This window comes from Panthera pardus, unplaced genomic scaffold (assembly GCF_024362965.1).
Source record: "Panthera pardus isolate Hobbes unplaced genomic scaffold, ASM2436296v1 HiC_scaffold_2, whole genome shotgun sequence".
Lineage (NCBI taxonomy): Eukaryota > Metazoa > Chordata > Mammalia > Carnivora > Felidae > Panthera > Panthera pardus.
In genome coordinates, this window is record NW_026526765.1 from 85,842,306 (window position 1) to 85,865,679 (window position 23,374).

The window sequence follows — 23,374 nt, forward strand, 5'->3', positions numbered from 1 at the left end:
CACAAGATAATAAATAAACAAGAGAATCCAGATACTGATTTCATATATAAAGTAAACGTAACAGTGATGCGAGCAGCGGGGCTACTCAGGGAGCCTGTTCTGAGGTGATAACATATGTGCCAAGCATGAAGAAAGGGTGGATAGATGAATAAATATAAGAATAAGCAGGGGCACCTGGGTGGCTCAGTCGGTGAAGTGTCTGACTCCTGATTTCCACTTGGGTCATGATCTCATGGTTCATGAGTTTGAGACCAACATGGGGCTCTGTGCTGACAGCATGGATCCTGCTTGGGATTCTCTCCTTCTCTGCCTGTTCCTCTCCCACTTGTGCTCTCACCCTCTCTCTAAATAAATAAAAACTTTAAAAAAAGTAAAAAATACATGGGGTGCCTGGGTGGCTCAGTTGGTTGAGCGTCAGACTTAGGCTCAGGTCATGATCTCGCAGTTCGTGAGTTCGAGCCCCATGTTGGGCTCTGTGCTGGCAGCTCAGAGCCTGGAGTCTGGTTCCAATTCTGTGTCTCCCTCTCTCTGCTCCTTTCCCGCTCATGCTCTCTGTCTCTCAAAAATGAATAAACATTATAAAATTAAAAAAATAATAATTTTTTAAAAAAAATTATTGGCTGGTGCTGGGTGAATGGGTAAAGATGGCAGAAGGTAAGATCAGCACAGGCAGGAATGACCCTCAAGGAGTTTCTGGACAAAGGCCAAAAGTTCCTCTTTTTATGAGCAATAGGAAGTCACTGAAGGATTTCAGGTGGGAGAATGACTTGGGTTGATTCAGCCTTTGAAAGGACTACTCTGGCTACTGAGAAGAGAACAGATTATAAAGACCAGGGCCAGAGTAAAACCATGGGGAATAGTTTTGAGGCTACTGTAGAAGAAAGATGGTTTACAGGAACATGATAACAATTAGGATAAACTCTGGAAGCGGCAAGATAAAATACATTTAATTCCCAAATATAGTTAGGTCTATACATATTTTTGAAAAGGGAAATCCGTACTGAAAAAGTTTTAAAATATTTCTAAAAAATGAGAATACGAACTCAGAGTGTCATTTCACCTCACTCACTCTTTCACCTCACCTTGATTTCTGTATTCCTGAAGGTGCGGGGGACTAAACTGGATGGGAGCGGGGCTTGAAGTGAGGCCTAATCCCCGAAGATCACATGCACACACTATCTTCTGAAGATGACATTTGGCAATGAAATACACTTGGTTGTTGATACATAACATGTCAGTGTTTCAATTTGGCAATAACATTCAGCCTTATAACCAAAACATAGCACCTGAAACCAAGTTCCTCCCATCCCTGGCAGAACACAGAGCACACGTTCCTGGGAGATTGGATCCAAATGAGGCTTTGCTAGAAAGGTGGTTCTAGGCCCCACACAGCTAACAAGCCAATAAGAAAGGCTGCTTCACTTTTATAACTAGTGTTATCCTGGCCCTCTTGTTTACCATTTGGCATAGCATATGACACAAAAAAAGAGTTTCTTTGCTCAGGAACTTAAAGATCAGTTAGGCAGATAGGCGACTAAATGTAAGACATTCTGTTGGTAGAGCAAGCAGCTGAAGCTCAAGACACAACTTCTAGGGCTTATAGATGTATTTGTAAATTCAAAAACCAATTTTGTAAGGGCCAGTCATTGAAAAGATTTACAAAAGGAAAGCAAGATACTTGAGATTTAGAAACGAGACCGAAGGGAGGCCCACTGAAATGATTAGTATAATAGTAAATGTTGGCTATATCTCAATAAAGCTAGAAAAAGAAATAAAATTGATTGGTGTTGCTTGCATGACTCAGCATATATATCGAAAGTCAAAGAACTGTACACCTTAAATGGGGGAAACGTGTGGTATATGAATTGTGTTTCAACAAAGCTGTTTTAAAAACCATCTCCAAGAGACCATGCTCTTATGTTCCATGGAAGTGGAGGAAGAAGGCACCACCCAGTTCTCTGGTTCCTTCCAAGAGGGGTGGAGACGGACAGCAGGGTTTTGGAGATGACAGACCTACTTGATATGGATGGGGGAGCAGGGGGTAACCAACAAAACCTTTTGGGGTCTCCTATTTTTTATGTGCAATCCAGGAGTAATAAAAATAATACTGATTACCTCACGGTGTTATACGGATTACAAGGAATTTATGCATATCAGTGTTTATAGTAGGTAGTCCTTAGCAGTACCAAGAGTTTCATTACATGTTTCTGTGTTTTTTAAATATAAGCCTATTTCAAATGTCAAATGTATACACATACATGTGCACAAGCTCACCCTACATACACACTAATATATAAATATATGTATTTTATATTTTTTATATATAAAGGCATATATAATTTTTAAAAGACACATGGATGCCCATTTAAATGTATGTAAGCATGGGGGCGCCTGGGTGGCTCAGTTGGTTAAGTGTCCAACTTCAGCTCAGGTCACAATCTTGTGGTTCGTGGATTTGAGCCCCACATCAGGCTCAGAGCTCAGAGCCTGGAGCCTGCTTCAGATTCTGTGTCTCCCTCTCTGTCTCTGTCCCTCCTCCACTTGCACTCTGTCTCTCTCTCTCAAAAATAAACATTAAAAAAATTTAAAAACCATAAATGTATGTAAGCGTATATATAAAAAGGCATATATATAGGTATGTATACATATGTGTATATATATATATATATATATATATATATATATATATATATATGAATGAAAGACACATACACATCTGTCTCCAGTTCTTAAGGTTTCAACAACTCAACACAAGCAAAAAAGACATAAGAACTTAGGAAACACTCAAGATTGGGCGGGGGTGGGGGGGAAGCTCATTTAAAAAATATAAACAAAGCAAAATTAATACAGTGCATACACATAATGTGGTCCAACAGCAAAGCCTTTCCGGGACAGTAAAGTGAGAAGTGTGGCAGCAGGCAAGACAGAGAGGGCTATTTTAAGGGGGTGAGCCTGAAAAACTTGTCACCTCCCTTGCGGTTGATTTAAGAAAACCTCTGGAATAGAAAATGGCGCTCGGTGCTCCAGAAGGCATTAGGGAGTGTTCGACTCAGAGCTGAAGCAAAGGGCCTCTGCCCTGCAGTGAGCAGCAGGGACCGTCCTCACCTTCCTCTGCTCCCTTGTTCTCAGGCATTGTGTTTCCAGCTTGTTGAACATGATCTATTATCTTCTTAACAACTCTGCAAGGCAGGCATTCTTATTTTTCCAAAGATTTTTCTGATACAGCTCAGGATATTACTCCATTTGTCCTTCTAAGTCCAAAACTGGGACTCTTCCCCCTACACTCCATATTTGTTAAAGTTCTTTACAGCCAGTACTAAATATTCATAAAAACAATTTTTCTCAGATGCCAATTTTCCCTAGTTAAGGATATCAAAAGAAGGCTTTTAAAAAGTCAAGGATAGTTTATGTTTCTGAGGCTGTAATAGAAGATTCCAAACTGGTATTTTCTGGTAAATTCTGGATTTGCCTCACAAATTTTCCTAGTAACAAAAGCCATGTTGCAAACATGATAATGTCACTGTAGCCTCATTCAGAATATTACTCACTCTTTCTGTTGCTTTGCTACTTCAGCACTTGGGAAAGTTTGAATTTCCCAGTAGTGTGACCATGATACTATTTTTGTATCTTTGGCATCCACTTATTTTCAATTTAGTGAGAACAGTCTATGGTTGAGCTGAATTTTGAAAGCATGCTGAAAAAAGGCTGGATTGTATTATTTAAATATTTAAGAATGAAAAATTTGATGCATAAAGAAAATGTGTACTCAAGAAGAAAGCAGAAATAAAATACATAATTTCTTCTGAAATTCAATGCCTGGATTGATACTCAAGTTTCCCTTCATCTGAATACCAATATCATTTTAATCCCTCAAAGCACACACTTGTGAATAACATAATGTCAACATTTTTGGTTGCAGAAAAGATTATAAAACTATTTGATAATCACTAGTTACAAACTGACTTCACAACTGATTGCAAATTCACATGAAATTCAGTAATAATACCCAAAATATAAAGTCATCAAAGACATTTGGATTCAGGAAATAGGGGAGGGGGGGAGTTCAAACTATAGCTCTAATCTCCCAGATGTAACATGATTAGGTTAGGCACACTAGCAGGGTGTCACTTGCCTTAGGCATAAAACATTTCAAAGCGATAAAAAAATATAAATCAAAACAAAGACCAAAGAGAAATGTACTAATTTTTATCACCCTTTCATCAGTTTTCTATAAAAAGCTCTCTTTCAGGGGTCCCTAGGTGGCTCAGTCACTTAAGTGTCCGACTCTTGGTTTCAGCTCAGATCAAGATCTCATGGTTCGTGAGCTCAAGTCCCACATTGGGATTCTCTCTCCCTCCCTCTCTCTCTGCTTCTCCCCAGTGCACGCACTCTCCCTGTGTCTCTCAAAATAAATAAACCTTTTTTTTTTTTTTTCCAAAAAAACTCTTTTTCAAAGGAGGAAAATACCAATCAAGAGGGTAGGGTGGGAGAGGGAGAAATCTGTCCTTCGGCTGGTGGTAGCTGGAAGCCCCAGGGTCCACCTTCCCTTCAGCAAGCTTTTTATGATCAGAGGCACCTGAGTGGCTCCCCCTTCCTGAACCCTGACAGCCCCCTTCCTTCACTGTCAAACTTCTTTCAGGTATGGTGTGAATCAGCCTGTCCCATTTCTTCCCTACCCCCTTCTTCCCTAACTTTTTACATCTCATGTTCATCCTCTCTCTCCAAGTTTCCAATGACCTTGTTCTTGCCAAATTTGAGGACTAATCTCCCACTGATGCTCAGTCCTTCCATTTGAAATCTTTTTTCCCTTCCTTGGCTTCAGAAACTTTAACTGTGCTTTAATTATCCACTCCTAATGATCCTTCTCATTCCACATGGCACAGTGTTTTAAACACATGGGTTTCGGAGCCAGACTGCCTTGAGTTGGAATCTTTCTTCCAGCTGCCACATTCTACCAATGAAGGTTAAGACAGGTAACAAAACTTAGTCCTGTTTTTCCATCTGTAAAATAAGAATGATGGCAGTTCCCAGCTCGTCTGGTAGTTACAACAAGGCAATACGTATAAATCACTTAGTTCAGTGCCATAAAGGCAAGCTCTTAATGACATTAGCTATGTGTATTCTATAATCACGGGTACACAACCTGTGTCATAGAACCTGTTTTACAGTGTCAAGATTTCATGTTTATATAGGTAATATCTGAACCACTGGTTTAAATGTGCTATAGAAACTTTAAATCCCTAAGGCTGCAAACTGCATGTATCCCATCTATTAAACCTTTTAGCTTTTTCTATTTAAGTCAAATGAAACCACGAGTTCCACAGTTATCTTAAAATCATCTACCTCCTTTGGTGACAGAGTAAATCTCATTAATTCCTGATTTATGAGGCAGTATGCATAGTGGTTAAAGGCAAGGACTGGAGCCTGGCTGCTTGTGCTCAATTACTGGCTCTGTCACCACTATGTGACCTAGGGCAAGTAACTTCTATTCGTTTTGCCTTGACTGCCTCGTCTGTAAAAAAGGAGGAATATTAGTACCTACATCATAATCCTTACCTCACATAATACTTAATAGGTATTATATTAGCATTTATTAAATTAAATAAAATTTGCAATGCGGTCTTTTTATTGATTATAAAAAAAGAAGTAAGATTTCAAAGCTTTCATAAAGCAAAACAGGGTGTTTTTATTAGTTCTTATTTCTTCCTCTGGATTCTCATTACCCCTACCATTGTCCCAGCTCACAACCCATCACAACCGGATAATGGTAAAAGCTGCCCTACCCAGCTTCTCTAAACCGATCTCCCTAATTCCACCTTCTCACCTACTTTAATTCACTTTTGATTTAATCCCTAATTGCCAGATTAATCCTTAAAAACACCGCTTTCATACTGTACCTTTTTGGACTAACTCCACAGGTGGCTCCCCGTGGTTCTCAGGCAATATGAAACTACCTCGCCTGTAGTCAGTGTATCTATCTCTTCTTGCGCAGGGGCGCACGGGCAGGCCTCGATTGAGTGGAACGCCCAGGTCCGTTATAACCTCCATGCCTTTATTCTTTCTCCTTCCCATTCCTAGAATGTGCGCATTCTAAGTCTTCACATCTCATACATCCTTCAACAACTAAGTTGGCTATGTTGCTACATGAAGACATTCAAGCTGAGGCCCCCCTGTTGATAGCTTACGGAATACTATACAGTACACTAGAGAAGAAGAGACCTACGTACACACTTGGTTCTTAGGTTGCTATTGGTATGAGGTATGAGGTTGCTATTTTAGACTGTCATTTACATACTTCATGTGTGCATGTCTTGCTTGGAATTTCCCATGGCATAATCTCAATCTCAAAACTGTGCATGTGGTAGATGAGTTCCAAGTGGTTGACTTTATAGATGAATGATGATCTTCACCTGGGATAAGGAGAGTTTACTCAAATTTTTTGTTTTAATTTCACTAGTGGACAATGGAATGGGCATTCAGTCATGAATGTGCTAAGCCTTTGGCCATATTGAGGATCACACCTGAATTAAGACTCAAATATATAATAAATTCAACTTAAATATATATTCATATCTGGGTGCGGAATGCTCTTTATTCATGGTCACCATTTAATCTCTACATGAAGACAAGGCACAATTGAATACAAAATTTTTTGGACAAAAAATAAAAATGGAAACCTGACATACTTAATACCATTTAAATGGGGGCACACTCAAGGTCTTCAGAGGGAAGAAAGAATAGGGGAGGGACTGGCTACACTTTCTTTCTAGTGGTTTATTTTATGTCCAAAAACAACACTGAGAAGTTCTGCCAAGTATGAAATGCTATGAGAAAGACCAAAATAAAAACATAGTCTGTACTCTGGGTCGGACATTAGTTCTCTTGTCTAAGTACCTTTCCTTTGGGTACTTAGGGATGGAGTAGGGGAGGATAAAACAAGAAAAAAGCAGCAGTAGTCTTTCCTTCCAGAAGGAAAGACAAGCATTTGTAAGTAGTTTCAAAGGCAATGACACTATGAATGAAAGTAAAAATTTAATTAATGGTATTTCTTAAATAATTTTTCACAGTAAGGAAGACAGGCTGACAGTGTGGGTTTGGTAATAACAATAATAACAGCAACAGCAGCAGTGGCAGCAACAGCAACAACCAGAAATGCACTTGGGTCATAATATGGTCAATCTAATCTCCTAACAAGCCCGATCTAGAAGCCCACCCCAGGCTTACTGGTTCAGTATCTGAATTTTAATAAGATGCCCACAATGAAGCTTAAGAAACACATTTCTGATCTACTTACATATGCACTGGCATATAATCACAAATATTCTACTGGATAACGACCCTTTGTGTTTCTCAAGTTCCCAATCCTCAAAGCGAGACCCAATTTTGATCCTTGTACTTCAATTCTTACTTTTTTTTTGTTTCTTTTTGTTTGTTTGTTTAGTAACAAAGCAGAAATAATATAGGATATTCTGGTAAGTAATTAACCCAAAATTCCAACTAAACAAAAATCTGTTCTGATTAGTTTACACTTTATAATTTGTCTCATTCTGCTTTAATTGATATAAATATACTTTTTAGATATGCATTTTCAGACTCTGCACACACAATGGCTTTCCTGAGCTGGCAGTCTCAACAAAACAGGGAAGCTGTAAGGGGAGAAACCGGGCCCTGTAGTAGCCAGAAGGAACCTGTATTTGAGAGTTTACACATGGCTTCTGGCTTCCCTCACATTGTAGTCAACGATTCTTAGAGTCCCAAAGATGCTAGATATTCAAACCGAAAGGACATTTCAGCATTAAAGCAGAACCTGTTGGCAGGAATATTTGGGCAGCATTCTACCCGGGAAACAAAATGACATGGCAAAATGACACCCCAAATGTTGCAGAATTAGAAAACTGGACAAACACTGATAGCCCATCTTCAGCTAAATGCCAGAGAACAAGCTTCTGAATTTTAAGGCAATTCCCTTGTCCTTTACTGAGGAGAATGTCTAAGTAGTTACAACTCCTGCACATCCAATGGCCACCAAAAACTTAATTTAAGTATTTAAAATTCTCAGATATTTAGTGTCTTCTGAATTCAGATAATATATAGACTGGCCAACAAATTTAATCATTTTTACATACATTTTTTTTCTAGACAAATTTACTGTTCAGTTTAAAAATATGTGCTTAAGCCATGTAAATAAACAACAACAACAACAACAAAAAAAAACAGAGGGAAAAAACCCAAGTATTTCCCTTTGTTAAGTTTACCAACCAGAGAGTAAATGCAGTTCTATCTTATCATGTTTTCTATGAGAAAACTTCTGTTCTTTTTTTAGATTTGGAGAATTGCTTTTCCTGACAGAACCCCCAGAACTGAGAACCCTGAACTGCAAACTTGTCCTTTGTCCTAGTTGTTTACCAGCCTTATCAGGGCACACATGGGTTGGCAATGTGATTCTAAGATAAAAATTCCAAAGATATAATTAGATGTTTTTCCGAGAAATATCACCCAATACCATAAAAATTTGTTTGCTGTTCTTCACATTATACTTGAAGTGAATGGTCTCACAATTTCTTGCCATTTAGTAATCTTCTTTTAGGTAACCGAGACATTTTAACTTGGCACTGAAGAAAAATACATATTATTTTTTAAATAAACAATACTGAAAAAAGAGATCTTATCTCAAAACTTCTACCTGCAACATTTCAATGAACAGATATTTCTATATAAATAATGGACTTATTAAAACTTCCACAGCAAAAATATAAACAGGAAAACAATCTTTTGCCCCTGAATTTAACTATAAGTGATAAATGACACAAAGATATATTCTAAGCTAGTGATGCAGAACCTTGCTTATGGTATCCTACACTTTTATTTAGTATAATTCTGAACAAAAGAAATAAAAAGACAATGGTAAGAAGCCACAAACGTACATTTACTATTACAGAAGAATACTCTCTAGCCCAATCATGGAAGCACTGTAAAAACATCTCTCAAGTTTTCTGCTGAACTCCATTTTTGCTAGGGATTGAAACCATTAAAAAAAAATAATAATAAAAAATAAAAAAAAAACTTCTACTGCCACCTGCTGGTAGTTTATAGTCAATGATTCTCAAAGATGCTAGAATGGCAAACCAGATTAATTTATAGATATAAATAATATAAATATATATTTTTGCATATGTTTCTAGCAGAGAAGTAGAGCCAGACGAGCACATTTTGATTGCTAACTTGCTCACTGACTGACCTACAATGACAAAAGGAAGTCAAAGATGATCACATTTCTATTCTTCCCTTTCCCACAAAGGCCATTCAATCTCATTCTAGGTAAGCAATAAAGATGTGAGACTGAATGCTTTTGGCTGACCTGTATTTGAGTATTTGCAACTCAAACACTTGAGGCCAGCAAGGAAAGTTTCATTCTCTTAGCCAAAGAATGACTGGCCAAAAGTGTATTTTTGAAGACTTCTCAAGAGGAAACTCACACTCTAGGGATGTCAACATAATGTTGATGGAGGATTCCAAATGAGAGATCTGAGGTTGGAAATGGAATACCCCCATTGGCAAGATTCTGTAACTGGAGACATCAATACGATTTTAAAATTCAGAAAGAGCGGGCCCAAGTTCCTGCAGTCAGCTTCATTTCTTTTTTTTTTTTTTTGGAGAGTCTGAGAATTTAAAAAAGCCTTTGCTAAAAGATTTTCAGGGAAACAACTATTCTCTTTAATTTAGAGGGTATTTATGGGGCGCCTGGGTGGCTCAGTCGGTTAAGCATCCGACTTCAGCTCAGGTCATGATCTCACAGTTTCTGAGTTCGAGCCTGGTGTCAGGCTCTGTGCTGCCCACTCAGAGCCTGAAGCCTGCTTCGGATTGTGTGTCTCCCTCTCTCTCTGCCCCTCCCCTGCTCATGCTCTGTCTCTCTATCTCTCTCAAAAAATAAGTAAACATTAAAACAAATTTAAACAGTATTTAAAAAAATCAAAGTAGATAGGTAAACCATTTTGAGGCAACAGTACTTTATCAATAATACACCAATTCTTCCTACAAACTACGGAAATGTTTTTTTTTAGATATTTTATGTCACAAGCTACATATTACAGAATATTTCATGGCACAATGCTTCATCTATTCTAAAAATAAACCAAAAAACATGGATTTGACTACCCTTCTTCTCTAAAATTAATGTTAAGTACAATGTGAATCAGAAGGCAGTGTCCCAACATATAAATCCTGGGTCCTTCTTTCACATCCCCAGACATGAGCAAATTTGTCTGCTAGGACACTGAAGAGTTGTCTGTAATTCTACAGTGCTATAATTAAGACTTGTACAAATTCTGCTGCCAAAAAATCACCAGAGTGGGTGGTGAATGCAGCCATGTAAACTCTAATTATGGAAGGCGGGTTTTCTAAGATCTTAAATACAAGAAGCAAAGGCAAGATCAGACAGCTAAGATAGGTTACCAAGGCAATATAAATAGCCTTGTCAAATTCAATGTAAGCCCCCCTTTGGTAACAGCTGTTACCTCCCAAAGCTCATAGGTACTTTAAAAACGCAATCTGGAATCCTCTGCTCGAATCCAGCACTTAACTGTTCCCCCAAAATAAAGTTATGAAATTTACACATGCCATTTTCACTCCTAGGACCAAAAAAAAAAAAAAAAAAAAAAAAGACAATAGGAGTCCAATATCTCAGATAATTTTCCATCTTAAATTTCAGCTCCTCTTCTAGTATTATTTTAAAAACTTCTGTTAGAGTTCAATAAAATGCCTTAAGCACTCTGAAACACAGCATGCAAATCCTAAGTGTACAGCACAATAAATTTACATAACTTGAACATATGCATATAACCAGCAGCACCCAATCAAGAAACAGTATTATTTTGCACTCCAGAAGGGCCCCAACTACCTAGAAAAGGGGAAGTTTTACTTTATAAAATAAATACAAAGTTCTCTCAATAATAATACTGTATAATGTCTTCCTACTGTCCGGATCTGTAATTACAGCCTTCAAGTAGATATGAATATGCCTTTCCCCCTTTGCTTGTACAAACATCTATGCCCACCTTTCCCTTCATCAACAAACTGCACGAACTTCTCATTCAAGTCTGACCACAAATATCACCTCCTATATGAAGACTTCCTGGACCTTCACAGAAAAATAAATTAAATCATCATCTACAGTCACACAGTACTTTGCAAATAGTCCATGTTTGCACTTATCTATACATCTACTGTTCTAGACTGTGAGTACTTCATGGACAGGAAAGGCATCTAATTTCATCTTTTGATCTGTTTTCTGTGTTTTAAACTGTGCTTTAAACTTCATGCTATTGGATGACATGTTTTTCATGTTCTATCTTCTGCAAGAGAAAACCTGAGTAGTTTTTTCAGAAAAGAACGTTCTACCAAACTGTGTTCTATAATATTAAACCACACAAAATACAGTTGACTCTTGAACAACCTGGGTCTCAACTGTGTGGGTTCACTTACAATGTGGATTTTTTTCAATAAATACAGTATATAGTGTTGGAAATGCATTTTCCTTATGATTTTTTAAATAATATTTTCTTTTCTCTAGCTTGCTTGACTTTAGCGTAAGAATGCAGCATTTAATACATACAACATACAAAACACAGGTTAATCAACTGTTTATGTTACCTGTAAGGCTTCCAGTCAACAGTACACTATCAGTAGTTAGGTTTTGGGGGAGACAAGAGTTCTATGCAGATTTGTGACTGCACAGGGAGTCAGTGCCCTGTACCCTATGTTCAAGGGTCAACAGATAAAATATTAGCAGATATTTTAAAATACATATCATCTTAATGCCCTCCATGTAAAAGAATTTGTAACAAAGCATATTTTATTCAAACAGATTAAGGAAAATATGCTAATGTTAATACATGCACACATCAGTAATATATTTATCACATATAAATTGAGAGTATAATGCTTTGTGATAAGAAGCAGCTATTTTCTTGTAAGGGAGGATATTAAGGTACCTCTGTATAAAACAGTTCACAAAACACACTTTAGGTCCTAATACTGTCATTTCCTCTTACCACACTCTTCCACCCTCCCCTGCTGTACAACTAAACAAGCTTACTTCAGCTACAATGAGATTACACTTTGCTCATATGTTCAATTCAAGGATCACAGAAGAAGAAACATGAACCTCTTGTGAAAGGTAGAAATCCCCGGGCCCTCTTACCTGTGTACCTAAGCTGGCTGCCATCATGTGAGCCAGAAGCTTAGCTGCAAACATGGAGTGCCTGGCACAGAAGATATGGGAAAGGACAGCCAGGCCAAGACCTGCAAGAACAAAAACGTTCACAGGTGGGTTTACAATCCATGAGCAAACAGTAGCGAAGCAAAGTTCTTTGGAACAGGTAAGCATATAAGGCCTGTAGTCTCCCCATGCCGCACAGCATGGAAACAATCATATTTTAATTTTAATCTACTCCATTTTACATGACATATACAATCTTAGCAATTAGGGCCAAAGGACAACGTTAATTTTCAACAGCTACATGTTCACTCCCTTACCAAAAAGATAGAACAAATTAAGCAGATTAATAACTTCATTACGCTTCTGTTTTTCTATGTTTCCACTAGACAAGTTTTACTGTATAAGAAAAGAATCAAATTCCAATCTAATTTTCCAAGAACAGGTGGCTTGGCTAAATAGAGATATTTAGGGAGGTGAATTGGAGTTTTCAGGCAGAAAATTGTGAATAGTACTAACAAAACTCGGGCTTAGTAATTACTCCCTTTTTATCTACTAGGAATAGTTATGTAATTACAACAGTGGTAATTATGAATTTTAAGAGTAACCTTATGCTACTGGGTGCCAAAACCAAAGAACAAAATGTATTCTTTCCTCCTGAGATGACGTTTAACCTAAGCATCTATATTTCTAAGCGGGGTAAAGAAAACTGTTCTTATTTTCTTTAAATGTACTTGAATTCATCTCTTTACACTACTTCAAGGGGATGATTAGAAATTTGGCACTAAAAAAAATACAAAGACACTCAGCATTAACCAAAAAATCTTTTTTCTTGCAATTTGTATCTATAAATTTCTTTTAGTGCCATGTTTTAAATGCAGAGTATATACATATTTTTTAAATATTTCCTGTTCTAGAATTTAAATGTGCTTCAAATAGTAACCCATTTGGTTTTTCACTTACGCCTTTTCATCCTTCACACCTTTGCTAGAGTTATTTTGTGTGAGAACCATCAAAACGTGACAATTGGCATGTACGTGCTGCTTTGCCATATCATTTGCATGTAGTTTTAACACAGTTTGAACCTCATTTATTAATGCCTCCTTTACAAACAGGAGACGCTGCATTTATTTAAATTTGCTTTCCATTATCTTCTATGAAGTTATGGAACAAACTTTATTTTTTTTAATTTATTTTTAATTTACACATATATTTAAAGAATTTTTTTTAATGTTTATTTATTTTTGAGAGAGAGAGACAGAGACAGAGCACGAGAGGGAGAGGGTAGAGAGAAAGGGAGACACAGAATCCAAAGCAGGCTCCAGGCTCCAGGCTCCGAGCTGTCAGCACAGAGCCCGATGCGGGGCTCAAACCCACATACCATGAGATCATGACCTGAGCTCAAGTCAGACACTTAACTGACTGAGCCACCCAGGTGCCCCATACATATATATATTTTTTTTATTTTTTATTTTTTTTATACATATATTTTAAATGTTTGTTTATTTTTGAGGAGAGAGAGACAGAGTGCAAGTGGAGGAGGGGCAGAGAGAGAGGGAGACACAGAATTCGAAGCAGGCTCCAGGCTCTGAGCTGCCACCACAGAGCCCAAGGTGGGACTCGAACCCACGAACTGTGAGATCATGACCTCAGCTGAAGTCAGATGCTTAACCGACTGAGCCACCCGGGCACCCCTGGAGCAAACTTTTAAAATATACCACATGTTGGCCTAAGTGGATTGGGCCTCTGCAAAGTGCCCACAGGGGGCTGATGACTAACTAGTAGTATTCCTTACAGCAATGCCTCTCCTAACTCCTTTTGGTAAAGTTTAGATTTTAATAAGTTAGACAAAGTTCCACATAGGAAGTGAGTCTTTGCATTAGACAAAGCTTTTGGCCTAGAAATTTGGCCAAGAAATCTGACATAATCCATTTTTCGGAAGGCTGCTCTAGGGTGTTCTGGGGCAGGTGTGCAGGTCTCAGGTTGCCTCCAAGATCCACCCACACAGGGACACAGAGTATCCAGAAACTGCAGTGTCATGCCTGACTTTGCATCTTTACTTAGTCTATAAACTACTGAAGCTAATGCTCTGAACTCACCAACGTTCACCAGGAATTTCTTATGGTGATCAAAGCTAGTTTAAACTCAAGGTTTGGTGTGTGTGTGTAATAAACTGATTTAAAAGCAAGGCCTTGCAAATTTTTTTCGATATAAGCCACATGATCACAAATATGTGCTTTACTGTACGTTTATTGTGGTAGATGCCAACAATGTGAGGCAAGGGGATTAGTGTTGGATAAAGGAGAAATAAACATGAGTCAACTGGTTTTTTTCTAGATCACAAGAAGAGCTTATTCACAGCCTTTTCCCTTAACTTGGTAATTCTCCATTATATTCACTTTTCATGAGATAAATTTAGTACCGTTAAACTTGACCAGCTCAAGAATATTTAATTAAGTATATGAGCTGCAATTAACATGCTAGCATGACACCTGGTGGTAGTCCAGGATTCAAAGCCAGTGGTAAAAAAATGGGCTAGATTTTATTAGCCTAGAACTATAATGCATGATAGTTGTCTGGATGCATTTTTTATTTAGGGAAGAAGAATGGTGCTAAAAAACCTCAAGCAGCCTGCTCCCCAGCCTTGACAGGCCTTGGGAAAGATGGTGAATATCTTATATTTAAAGAAATGCATGCTTCAGTTCTCAAGTTCCTGACGCACTATATGCTAAGTACTTAACTTTTATTTTCTTATCTGATATCAAAAAGCTGCATTTAGCATACATGATTTAAATTTACAAGTCAGTCGTTTCTTTTTTTAAGTTATAACAATGTTTGGTTTAAATTCAACAAGTAAATCACAGGGTATAAAGTGTTATAACTATAAATAGAATGTTTTTAAAAAAATAATAAAGTGTAACAATTCCAGTTATTACCTAAAGGTGCGCTAAACAGCTTTTTAAAAAATTGACTCCTTGGCCATTATGCGGAAATAACAAGCAGCTAACTGGATAATTTTCCTTTACTTTTTTTCCTAGCACAATGTAGGTTATATAATCAATTGGAAAAGAGCTATTAATTAGTTCCCTAACACAAACGACTTTTCTATATTATTAGAAAGTGAAGGAAAAGATAAATTACCCTTAACAAAGTAACACTGATAATATTTGATTTAGAGAATAAAAACTCTAATGAACTAACTAGATTGTTTTTCTAACATCAAACTGGACCAAAGATTTTATTGAGCTACACAATATCGGAATGTTTATAATGTGTATAAACATACATAATGTTTGTATATGAATATGCATACCCAGTAAACATATCTATCATTTGACATCCCTTAAGAATAGGGTATACCTTGGGAATGCAAGCTGGTGCAGCCACTCTGGAAAACAGTATGGAGGTTCCTCAAAAAACTAAAAATAGAACTACCCTACGACCCAGCAATTGCACTACTAGGCATTTATCCAAGGGATACAGGTGTGCTGTTTTGAAGGGACACATGCACCCCCATGTTTATAGCAGAACTGTCAACAATAGCCAAAGTATGGAAAGAGCCCAAATATCCATCGATAGATGAATGGATAAAGAAGATGTGGTATATATATATACATACATATATGTATATACACATACATACATACATACAATGGAGTATTACTCGGCAATCAAAAAAGAATGAAATCTTGCCATTTGCAACTGCATGGATGGAACTGGAGGGTATTATGCTAAGTGAAATTACCCAGTCAGAGAAAGACAAAAATCATATGACTTCACTCATATGAGGACTAAGAGACAAAACAGATGAACATAAGGGAAGGGAAACAAAAATAATATGAAAATAGGGAGGGGGACAAAACAGAAGAGACTCTTAAATATGGAGAACAAACTGAGGGTTACTGGAGGGGTTGTGCGGGGGGAGGCTAAATGGGTGAGGGGCACTAAGGAATCTACTTCTGAAATCATTGTTGCACTATATGTTAACTAATTTGGATATAAATTTAAAAAAATTAAAATTAAAACTAAAAAAAAAGAATAGGATACACTTTCCAAGTTACTGATCTAAATATCAATGTTTTTTTGCCATGAAATTTCTTTTAAGTGTTCATAACTTTTGTATCTACCTATGTATCTGTCTCTATCTCCTCTATGGATAAATCTCAACAAAACCACACGCTCACTATACATTATTAAATCAATTACTAGGTTGTTACCTTCATTTTTTTTCTATTTTCCCACCTAATGCTAGCTGTAACTGTTCCTTTTTTTAATTCTTGTGGCTCATCTCTAATGACTCCCACATTTCTCTCCTCTGAGCATGGTGCCTCTTGGTTACTGCTACTAATAAGCTAAAGGCAGGAAAACAAAATTGTCAAGCCTGAAAAGTTTTCTCTGTTGAACAAAAGTCAATATGAACCACCTTAGAGAACACAAGTTCTATGTGTTTGGGGAGAGGATTTCTTACAGAGGGATGAGGGTCAGGAGACTAGCCTCCAGAAAATCAGAGTGTTAAACCTGAGAGGTTCAATAACCACATGTGTTTATCTACATTTTAATTAGTTAAAATTAAATAGAATGAAAAATTCAGTTCTTCACTTGTTCCAGTCACTTGTTCCAGTCATATTCTGAAGGCTCAATAACACATGTGACCAGTGGCTACTATATTGGACAGTGCAAAGCATTTTGATCATTGCAGCAAGATACACTGGAGAGTGCTGTGTTTAAATGTCCTGTCCTGAGTGAAAGGAAAAAAAGAATATGCTGTATTTCAGAAGAATTTTTATTAAAAATGGCTAAAATGAGAGAAGGTTTGGGACTTGAAAGTAGGATGTTGACTTACATAGTCACAAGAACACGTAATTGTTGGAGGATGTCACATCAACAACATATATTCATTTATTTACTAACTTAACCACTAACTATAAACTGCTACACATCAGGGGCTGTGTTGGGCAACGAAGACACAGTGTTGAAAAAGGTAGTTACTTGCTGCTCTCCCACCTTATCTCTACATTTCTACCTGTACCTCCTCCCAGACACAGACTGGTTTATGAAAGGTCAGAGATCACAATTCTGTGCAAAGAGATGTGCAAGAAAACATTCTGGGTGGTTTTCAGGGAAGTTTTCATTGCTCTTAAAACAAGATCAAGTAAGTGCTTTTCCTTTGGCAAGCCTAGACACTTGTGCAATGCTGAGAGTTGCGGCTAGCTCAAGACCATGTAGGGCAAGACAGAAAACAAAATCTTTGAGGAGAGCAATACAGAAAAACAAGAAGGGGGTGGGCCTCTGATGACACCACTGAGGTCCTGAATTAATCCACCCTGAACTCTATTTATTTAAGAAATTCGAATTGTCTTCTGCTAACTTGCACCAAGTTCATCTTAAATATGTCCTGTATGTCTAGAGAAATCCACTATTTTTATGCCATATCAGAATTAAAACTAAGCTTTCTGACTCACTATCTGCAACTTTCTCTTCAAATGGCTTTAAAAAGATTCTTACTTATTGTTTTCTATTCATGTTAGTAACTCCTCCATTTGATAGTTAAAATGAAGCTGTTTTGATATACCTTCCCCCATAATCATAAGGCTATTTTAGGACAGTGATTACAGTGAATATAAACTTGATATTTTTGGAAGAATGTGACACAAAATTTTTTTTTTAAATCTCTAACTTTGAAAAGTATTTTGAAATGAATGGGTGGCATATGGTAAAGGTATTTTTTTTCTGGAAAAACTATCAGAATTTCAGCTTGTAAAACATAAAAGGCATAACTAGAATAGTCTTTCAGTTTAATATACCTTGGACAAAAGAAAAAGCATGCTTCAAAGGACTTTGGATTGTACTGATTTATTTATCCTGTCTTATTATTTAGCAATTTATAGACAATTATTTTGTTCCTTAACTGAAAAATTGACATTGTGCTGACATGTATATACTTAGTAATCTGTACAGTAAATAAAACCATTACCCATGTAAAAGGGAAAGCTTTAGTTTGACTAATGTGCTAAATGATTTCTCCACTGTAAGAGAACAAAAAAAGAACAATAAATAAACGTGAAGTCTGTAACTCATCTTTAATCTCAGCTTAAAAGCCCTCCAAACACAGGAGACTTAAGAGCAAGGGCATCACGTAAGACCTAGTTCACATACTGATATTAAAACTGAAATGGATTATGGAATGTTACAGGTCTTGTTAAGATCCCAAGGCCACAGGAATTGTATTTAAAGTTAAAATCAGAATGATTCCAATCCAATAGTCTATCCTACTACAACATTAACAGACTTACAAGAAGCAGGAGAGGCTTCTTTGACATTATTCTCCAGATAGTACCATGTACTTCAAACCAGGCTTTAGGTTCCTTAACAAGTACACTCTGAAAATTATGGTGTTATGGCATCATTATCTAACATTATTTTAAGTTGCATTTCTTCTAAGTCACCTTTCCAAGTGACTTTCATACTGTTACACCTAAGTGCACGTTTATGTTTTACTTGTCCTATCTTTTTGGCTTCAAAAGATAACCTTTGTTCAATTTCTTGAAATCTGTTAAACTCGTTTACAATTTTTAAAGCTGCAGGTATATATAAACCCTCATCTTTCATCTTCCAAAGCTGAAGATTACTAAACTTTTTGGCCTGTATGGCCATTTCACACACTTTGATCATTTAAGGTGTTCTGCTGGAGTGCAATAACCAGACATATAGAACTAAAACAGAAACACTGTGATCCATCCTGGCTTAAAGGATTTATTACTTCATATGTAATTGTATGTTGGCATGTTTCATGAAAAGAGCTGGTCAGACTGCTTCCAAATTTAGATGGATTTCTGATAGGGTCTGACATAAATTATAAAATGTGCATGTAAGATACACAAAATTCTCATCTCTAGTTCCTGGGGGCCATCAGAAGGATAGATGGAAATCTTCCTCCCATAAAGGTAGAAACAGATACAAACACAGGACTTTATGTCTCCTGCTCTACAGAACACGCTGTATACATTACAATATGCTGTGGACAGGGGTGCCTGCGTGACTCTGTCGGGTCAGGCGTCCAAATCTTGATTTTGGATCAGGTCATGAGCTCACAGTTCATGAGTTTAAACCCCACATGGGGCTCTGCGCTGACAGTGTAGAGCCTGCTTGGGATTCTATCTCTCTCCCTTCTCTCTCTGCCCCTCCCTTGCTTGTGTGTGCATGTGTGTGTACTCTCTCTCAAAATAAATACATACATACATACATACATAAACAAACGAACATTAAAAAAATATGTTGTGGACAGAGGGGGAAAGACCCGATAATTTCAAATATGACTCTAAGTCAAAAGTAATAAAATCAAACACTGATATTCAGGTATTGGTTCTCAAATACCTGAGCAAATCTATGTACTCTTTTCTAGACTGAATTGGAAAAAATATCTATTAACAATTCTTCTAGGAAATATGTTATTGTCCTGCTAGTCTTCTACAGAATCACGATAATATTCTCTCTTTAGTTTTTAAAACTCTGTTTTGATGTTCAATACTTAGAGCAAGCAAGGGATTTTGTGGGGTCATAGCAGCACTTGAGTTTATGTCCCTAAGGAAATATATAAAATTACATCCAGATTTTACTGCAGCATTTTACCTTTTGGCTTTATTTTATGTCTATGAAATTTCAGTAAATATACTAGCAATAAAATCAAGTAGGATGTCTCCATCTGATTTGGGAACTATGTGGACCTAGAAGAATCTATCAAGCAAGAAATGTTATCCTTATGAAAGATGTTATTAAGAATAAGAAAGTAACTTTTGCTATTGAATATGTTAGACTTAAACTTAACATAAATTAAGGGAAATGTATATTCTTATAAAATGAAATTATAATGGAAAGATTTTTAAATCCTCAGGACAAAGAATATTAATTAATTACTTGTGTCTACCTCCACAAAAGTTTCGTAATAAAGATTATTGTTTCCATACCAAGTAAAAAAGACACAAACGTAGTAATAATCACATTTACAGACAAAACATTATTAAAGTAGGAGATCAGAAATTTCTGAGTTAGTATGTTTACCACCCTATTATATTAGTACACTTTAAAGTCATATATTATGGGCAAAGAAACCTCGGTATATAGAGAAACTAATTTGTCCCAGATCCCACACCTGGCCACTGGCAGAACCAGGATTTGAACCCAGGGAATCTGCCTCCTATACCTAGTTGTCTGTATAACACACTGTTTACAGAAGCAGCAGGGGGCTGTAAAAGATGACTCAGGGCATGGAATAAGCAAGGGTAGGGAAGAGAAATATAGTTAAAGGAATTCTCAGACTCCTGCCCATATAATCAATACAGCAAATGAGAAAAGTTCTATACTTATTAAAAATTAAGGTACAGGTAAATAGTTTGACAGACATTAATACCAGTGAGGTTCCTATTCCTGCCAGAAAAGGGTTCTACATGTAAAAGATGAAAGACTATTTTTTACAGAGTGATTGAGTATATTCACAGCTCATAGGTTGTATGCGTGTTTTTTTATTCTTAAGTTTATTTATTTATTTTGAGTAAGAGGGTGTGAGCATTAGCAGGGGAGGGGCAGGAAGAGAGGAAGTGAGAGAATCCCAAGCAGGCTCCACACTGTCAGTGCAGAGCCCGATGCAGTGCTCAAGCCCACGAACAGTGAGATCATGACCTGAGCCAAAATTGAGAATTGGACACTTAACCAACTAAGCCACCCAGGCATCCCTATGTTTGTTTTTTTAATGAAAATACAAAATGCTTATAATTTATGTCAGACCACATCGAACACTGTATATTATGTCTCATATAATCCTGACATTCTACTGCAGAACCAGCCCTCTACATCATAACACTAAGAACTATATCCTTCCCTACTATCTTTTTAAAAACAATTTTTTACTGTTTATTTATTTTTGAGAAAGACAGAGAGAGAGACAGAGTGTGAGTGGGGGAGGGCCAAAGAGAGAAGGAGACACAGAATTAGAAACAGGCTCCATGCTCTGAGCTGTCAGTGCAGAGCCCGATGTAGGGCTCGAATTCATGAACCATGAGATAATGACCTGAGCCGAAGTCAGATGCTTAAGCAACTGAGCTACCCAGGTGCCCCTATTCTTCCCTACTATCTAGCTTCTATCTCACACTGTCTTGTATATTCCTTATGAGTTGGAACTGTCTTGTTCTTTATAATATCTTATTACATTATTATATTGTATCTTGTATTATACCTTTGTTATTCATTATGTCAGTACCAAGTTGGCCTTCCATAAATACCCACTGTATGAATTAATGAATAAGACAATGGTAAAATTCATTTCCCCCTAGTACTAATGAATTACAGTATATTTGCATCTTGCAAACATGGGAAAACAGACTTTCATTCTTATAAATATTCAAAATTATTGACTCTAAAATACCATAACTGACCTGAGATACATATAAATCCAGAAGAGAAAAAAGCTTCATTGTATGAAGATAAGTTGTCAGTCTCGGCGTAGACCGCATGCATGGACATGTATGAACAGGCACATTCCACGTAGTCTGAAGTGTCCTCAACCACTTTGCAAAACTGACTGTCAGACAACCAGCTAGGGAAAAAACACAACGGTCACTACTGCTCTTTTATCAACACTTAGGGTATTGAGATGGCTTTTAAAGTAAAATTAACTTACTGAACTTAAGTGTTCTTTACTCAATCATTTAGCATACCAATTTTCAAGAAAAAAAACACTGGAGGGAATATCTTGTCTAAGACATGACACAACAGATCCCACAAGATACCCCAAGAAGCAGCCTAAATACTAACCAAACCTGCAGAAGCATTCCTGATACCAAAGCAGCCAGTCCTCTCAAGAGAGCAGTGCCAGCACTTAATCTAAAGCAAACACACCCCAGTGCAGATGCACTCTTCCCTAGCATTCAAAAATACCAAAAGATGGACAGAGCCACTACATGTGTAGTCTTCACCCTTCTTCAAACAATTCCTTGTAATTTTTTTTTGTTTATTTATTTATTTTTGAGAGAGAGAGAGAGAGAGAGAGAGAGAGAGAGAGAGAGAGAAAGCATGCATGCACGCTAAAGCAGGGGAGGGGCAGAGAGAGGGACAAAGAGAATCCCAAGAAGACTCCTCACTGCTAGCTTGGAGCCCAATGTGGGGCTCGAACTCAAGAACCGTGAGATCATGACATGAGCCAAAACCAAGAGTCAGTTGCTTAACCTAAGGAGGTACCCAGGCGCCCCAATTCCTTTGAACCACATAAATTACTTAAAAGATTTTCTATGTTTCTTTCTTCATTTTTGTTTAAATTTTGAAGCCAGTTATATTTCATAAATGTTCTCCAGCATTCTTTCAAAAGTTTCCTTCTATAATATCTGGCTTTTAACACAAAAACTTTGTAATGATTACAGCAAATACAGGGTTAGATGCCAAGCCTTGTGATCATTCCTCAGTGACTCTAGGTTGAGCCTCCTCCCTTTGATAGTGCCTCTTGAATCCTTTACTTTTCTAAGGACATAAAACTTCTTAGCCCCAACAGCAGATTCAAGTTTGAAGCATTCATTATTAGTTATGTATCAAGGATGGCACAGTATCTATGTATTAAGTTTAAGATCTCTCACCAGGCATTCGAAATTTCAACTGAAAAGATTTTTACACAAAGAAAAAGACTAACCAGAATTTTGCTGTTTGGAGGACAGCTACCCAACACAGCTGTTAAATGTATTTAGAATTTTAGTCTGTGCAGGTGAAAGTCAGAAATAAATAGAGCCTAGTGACTAAGCCCTCTGGGCCAGCCATGCCTGACCCTACAGCACTGATGGAGCTTCAGGCATTAGAACTGCTCAGAAACTGGAGGCCCTAGGCCAAGGAGATTCTACAGAAGAATCATTCTCTTCTTCTCATTCCTGTGCATGGTTTAATTCTAAAATGTACTCTAAGCCACATGTGGACTAGAATTATAAATTCCTGCTAATTCCTCTAAACACAGAGCATCAGATTCAGAACTATAAGCCAGATGGAAGAGGCAAAAAGAATCTCCTTTCCTGCCCAACAAATTAACCAATAAACAAAGGAAGGTTATGTGAATTGAGTAGAACTCACACTAGGTCCAATGAGAGCAGTTATAATAAAGAAGTAATGTGTTAAACACATCTTTAAATT

General features: G+C 37.1%; 1 protein-coding gene across 8 annotated transcripts in view; it reads right to left on the minus strand.

Annotated features, from left to right (window-relative positions):
- ADGRV1 (adhesion G protein-coupled receptor V1) overlaps nucleotides 1-23,374 on the minus strand; it is a 590,892-nt gene that overhangs the window by 302,119 nt on the left and 265,399 nt on the right. For all 8 annotated transcript variants that reach the window (XM_053907199.1, XM_053907200.1, XM_053907201.1 and 5 more), the window contains 2 exons: nucleotides 21,643-21,803; nucleotides 12,200-12,300 (listed from right to left, as the gene is read on the minus strand). In XM_053907199.1, coding sequence (XP_053763174.1) covers nucleotides 12,200-12,300; nucleotides 21,643-21,803 — 262 coding nt within the window. The remainder of the gene's footprint in view (nucleotides 1-12,199; nucleotides 12,301-21,642; nucleotides 21,804-23,374) is intronic.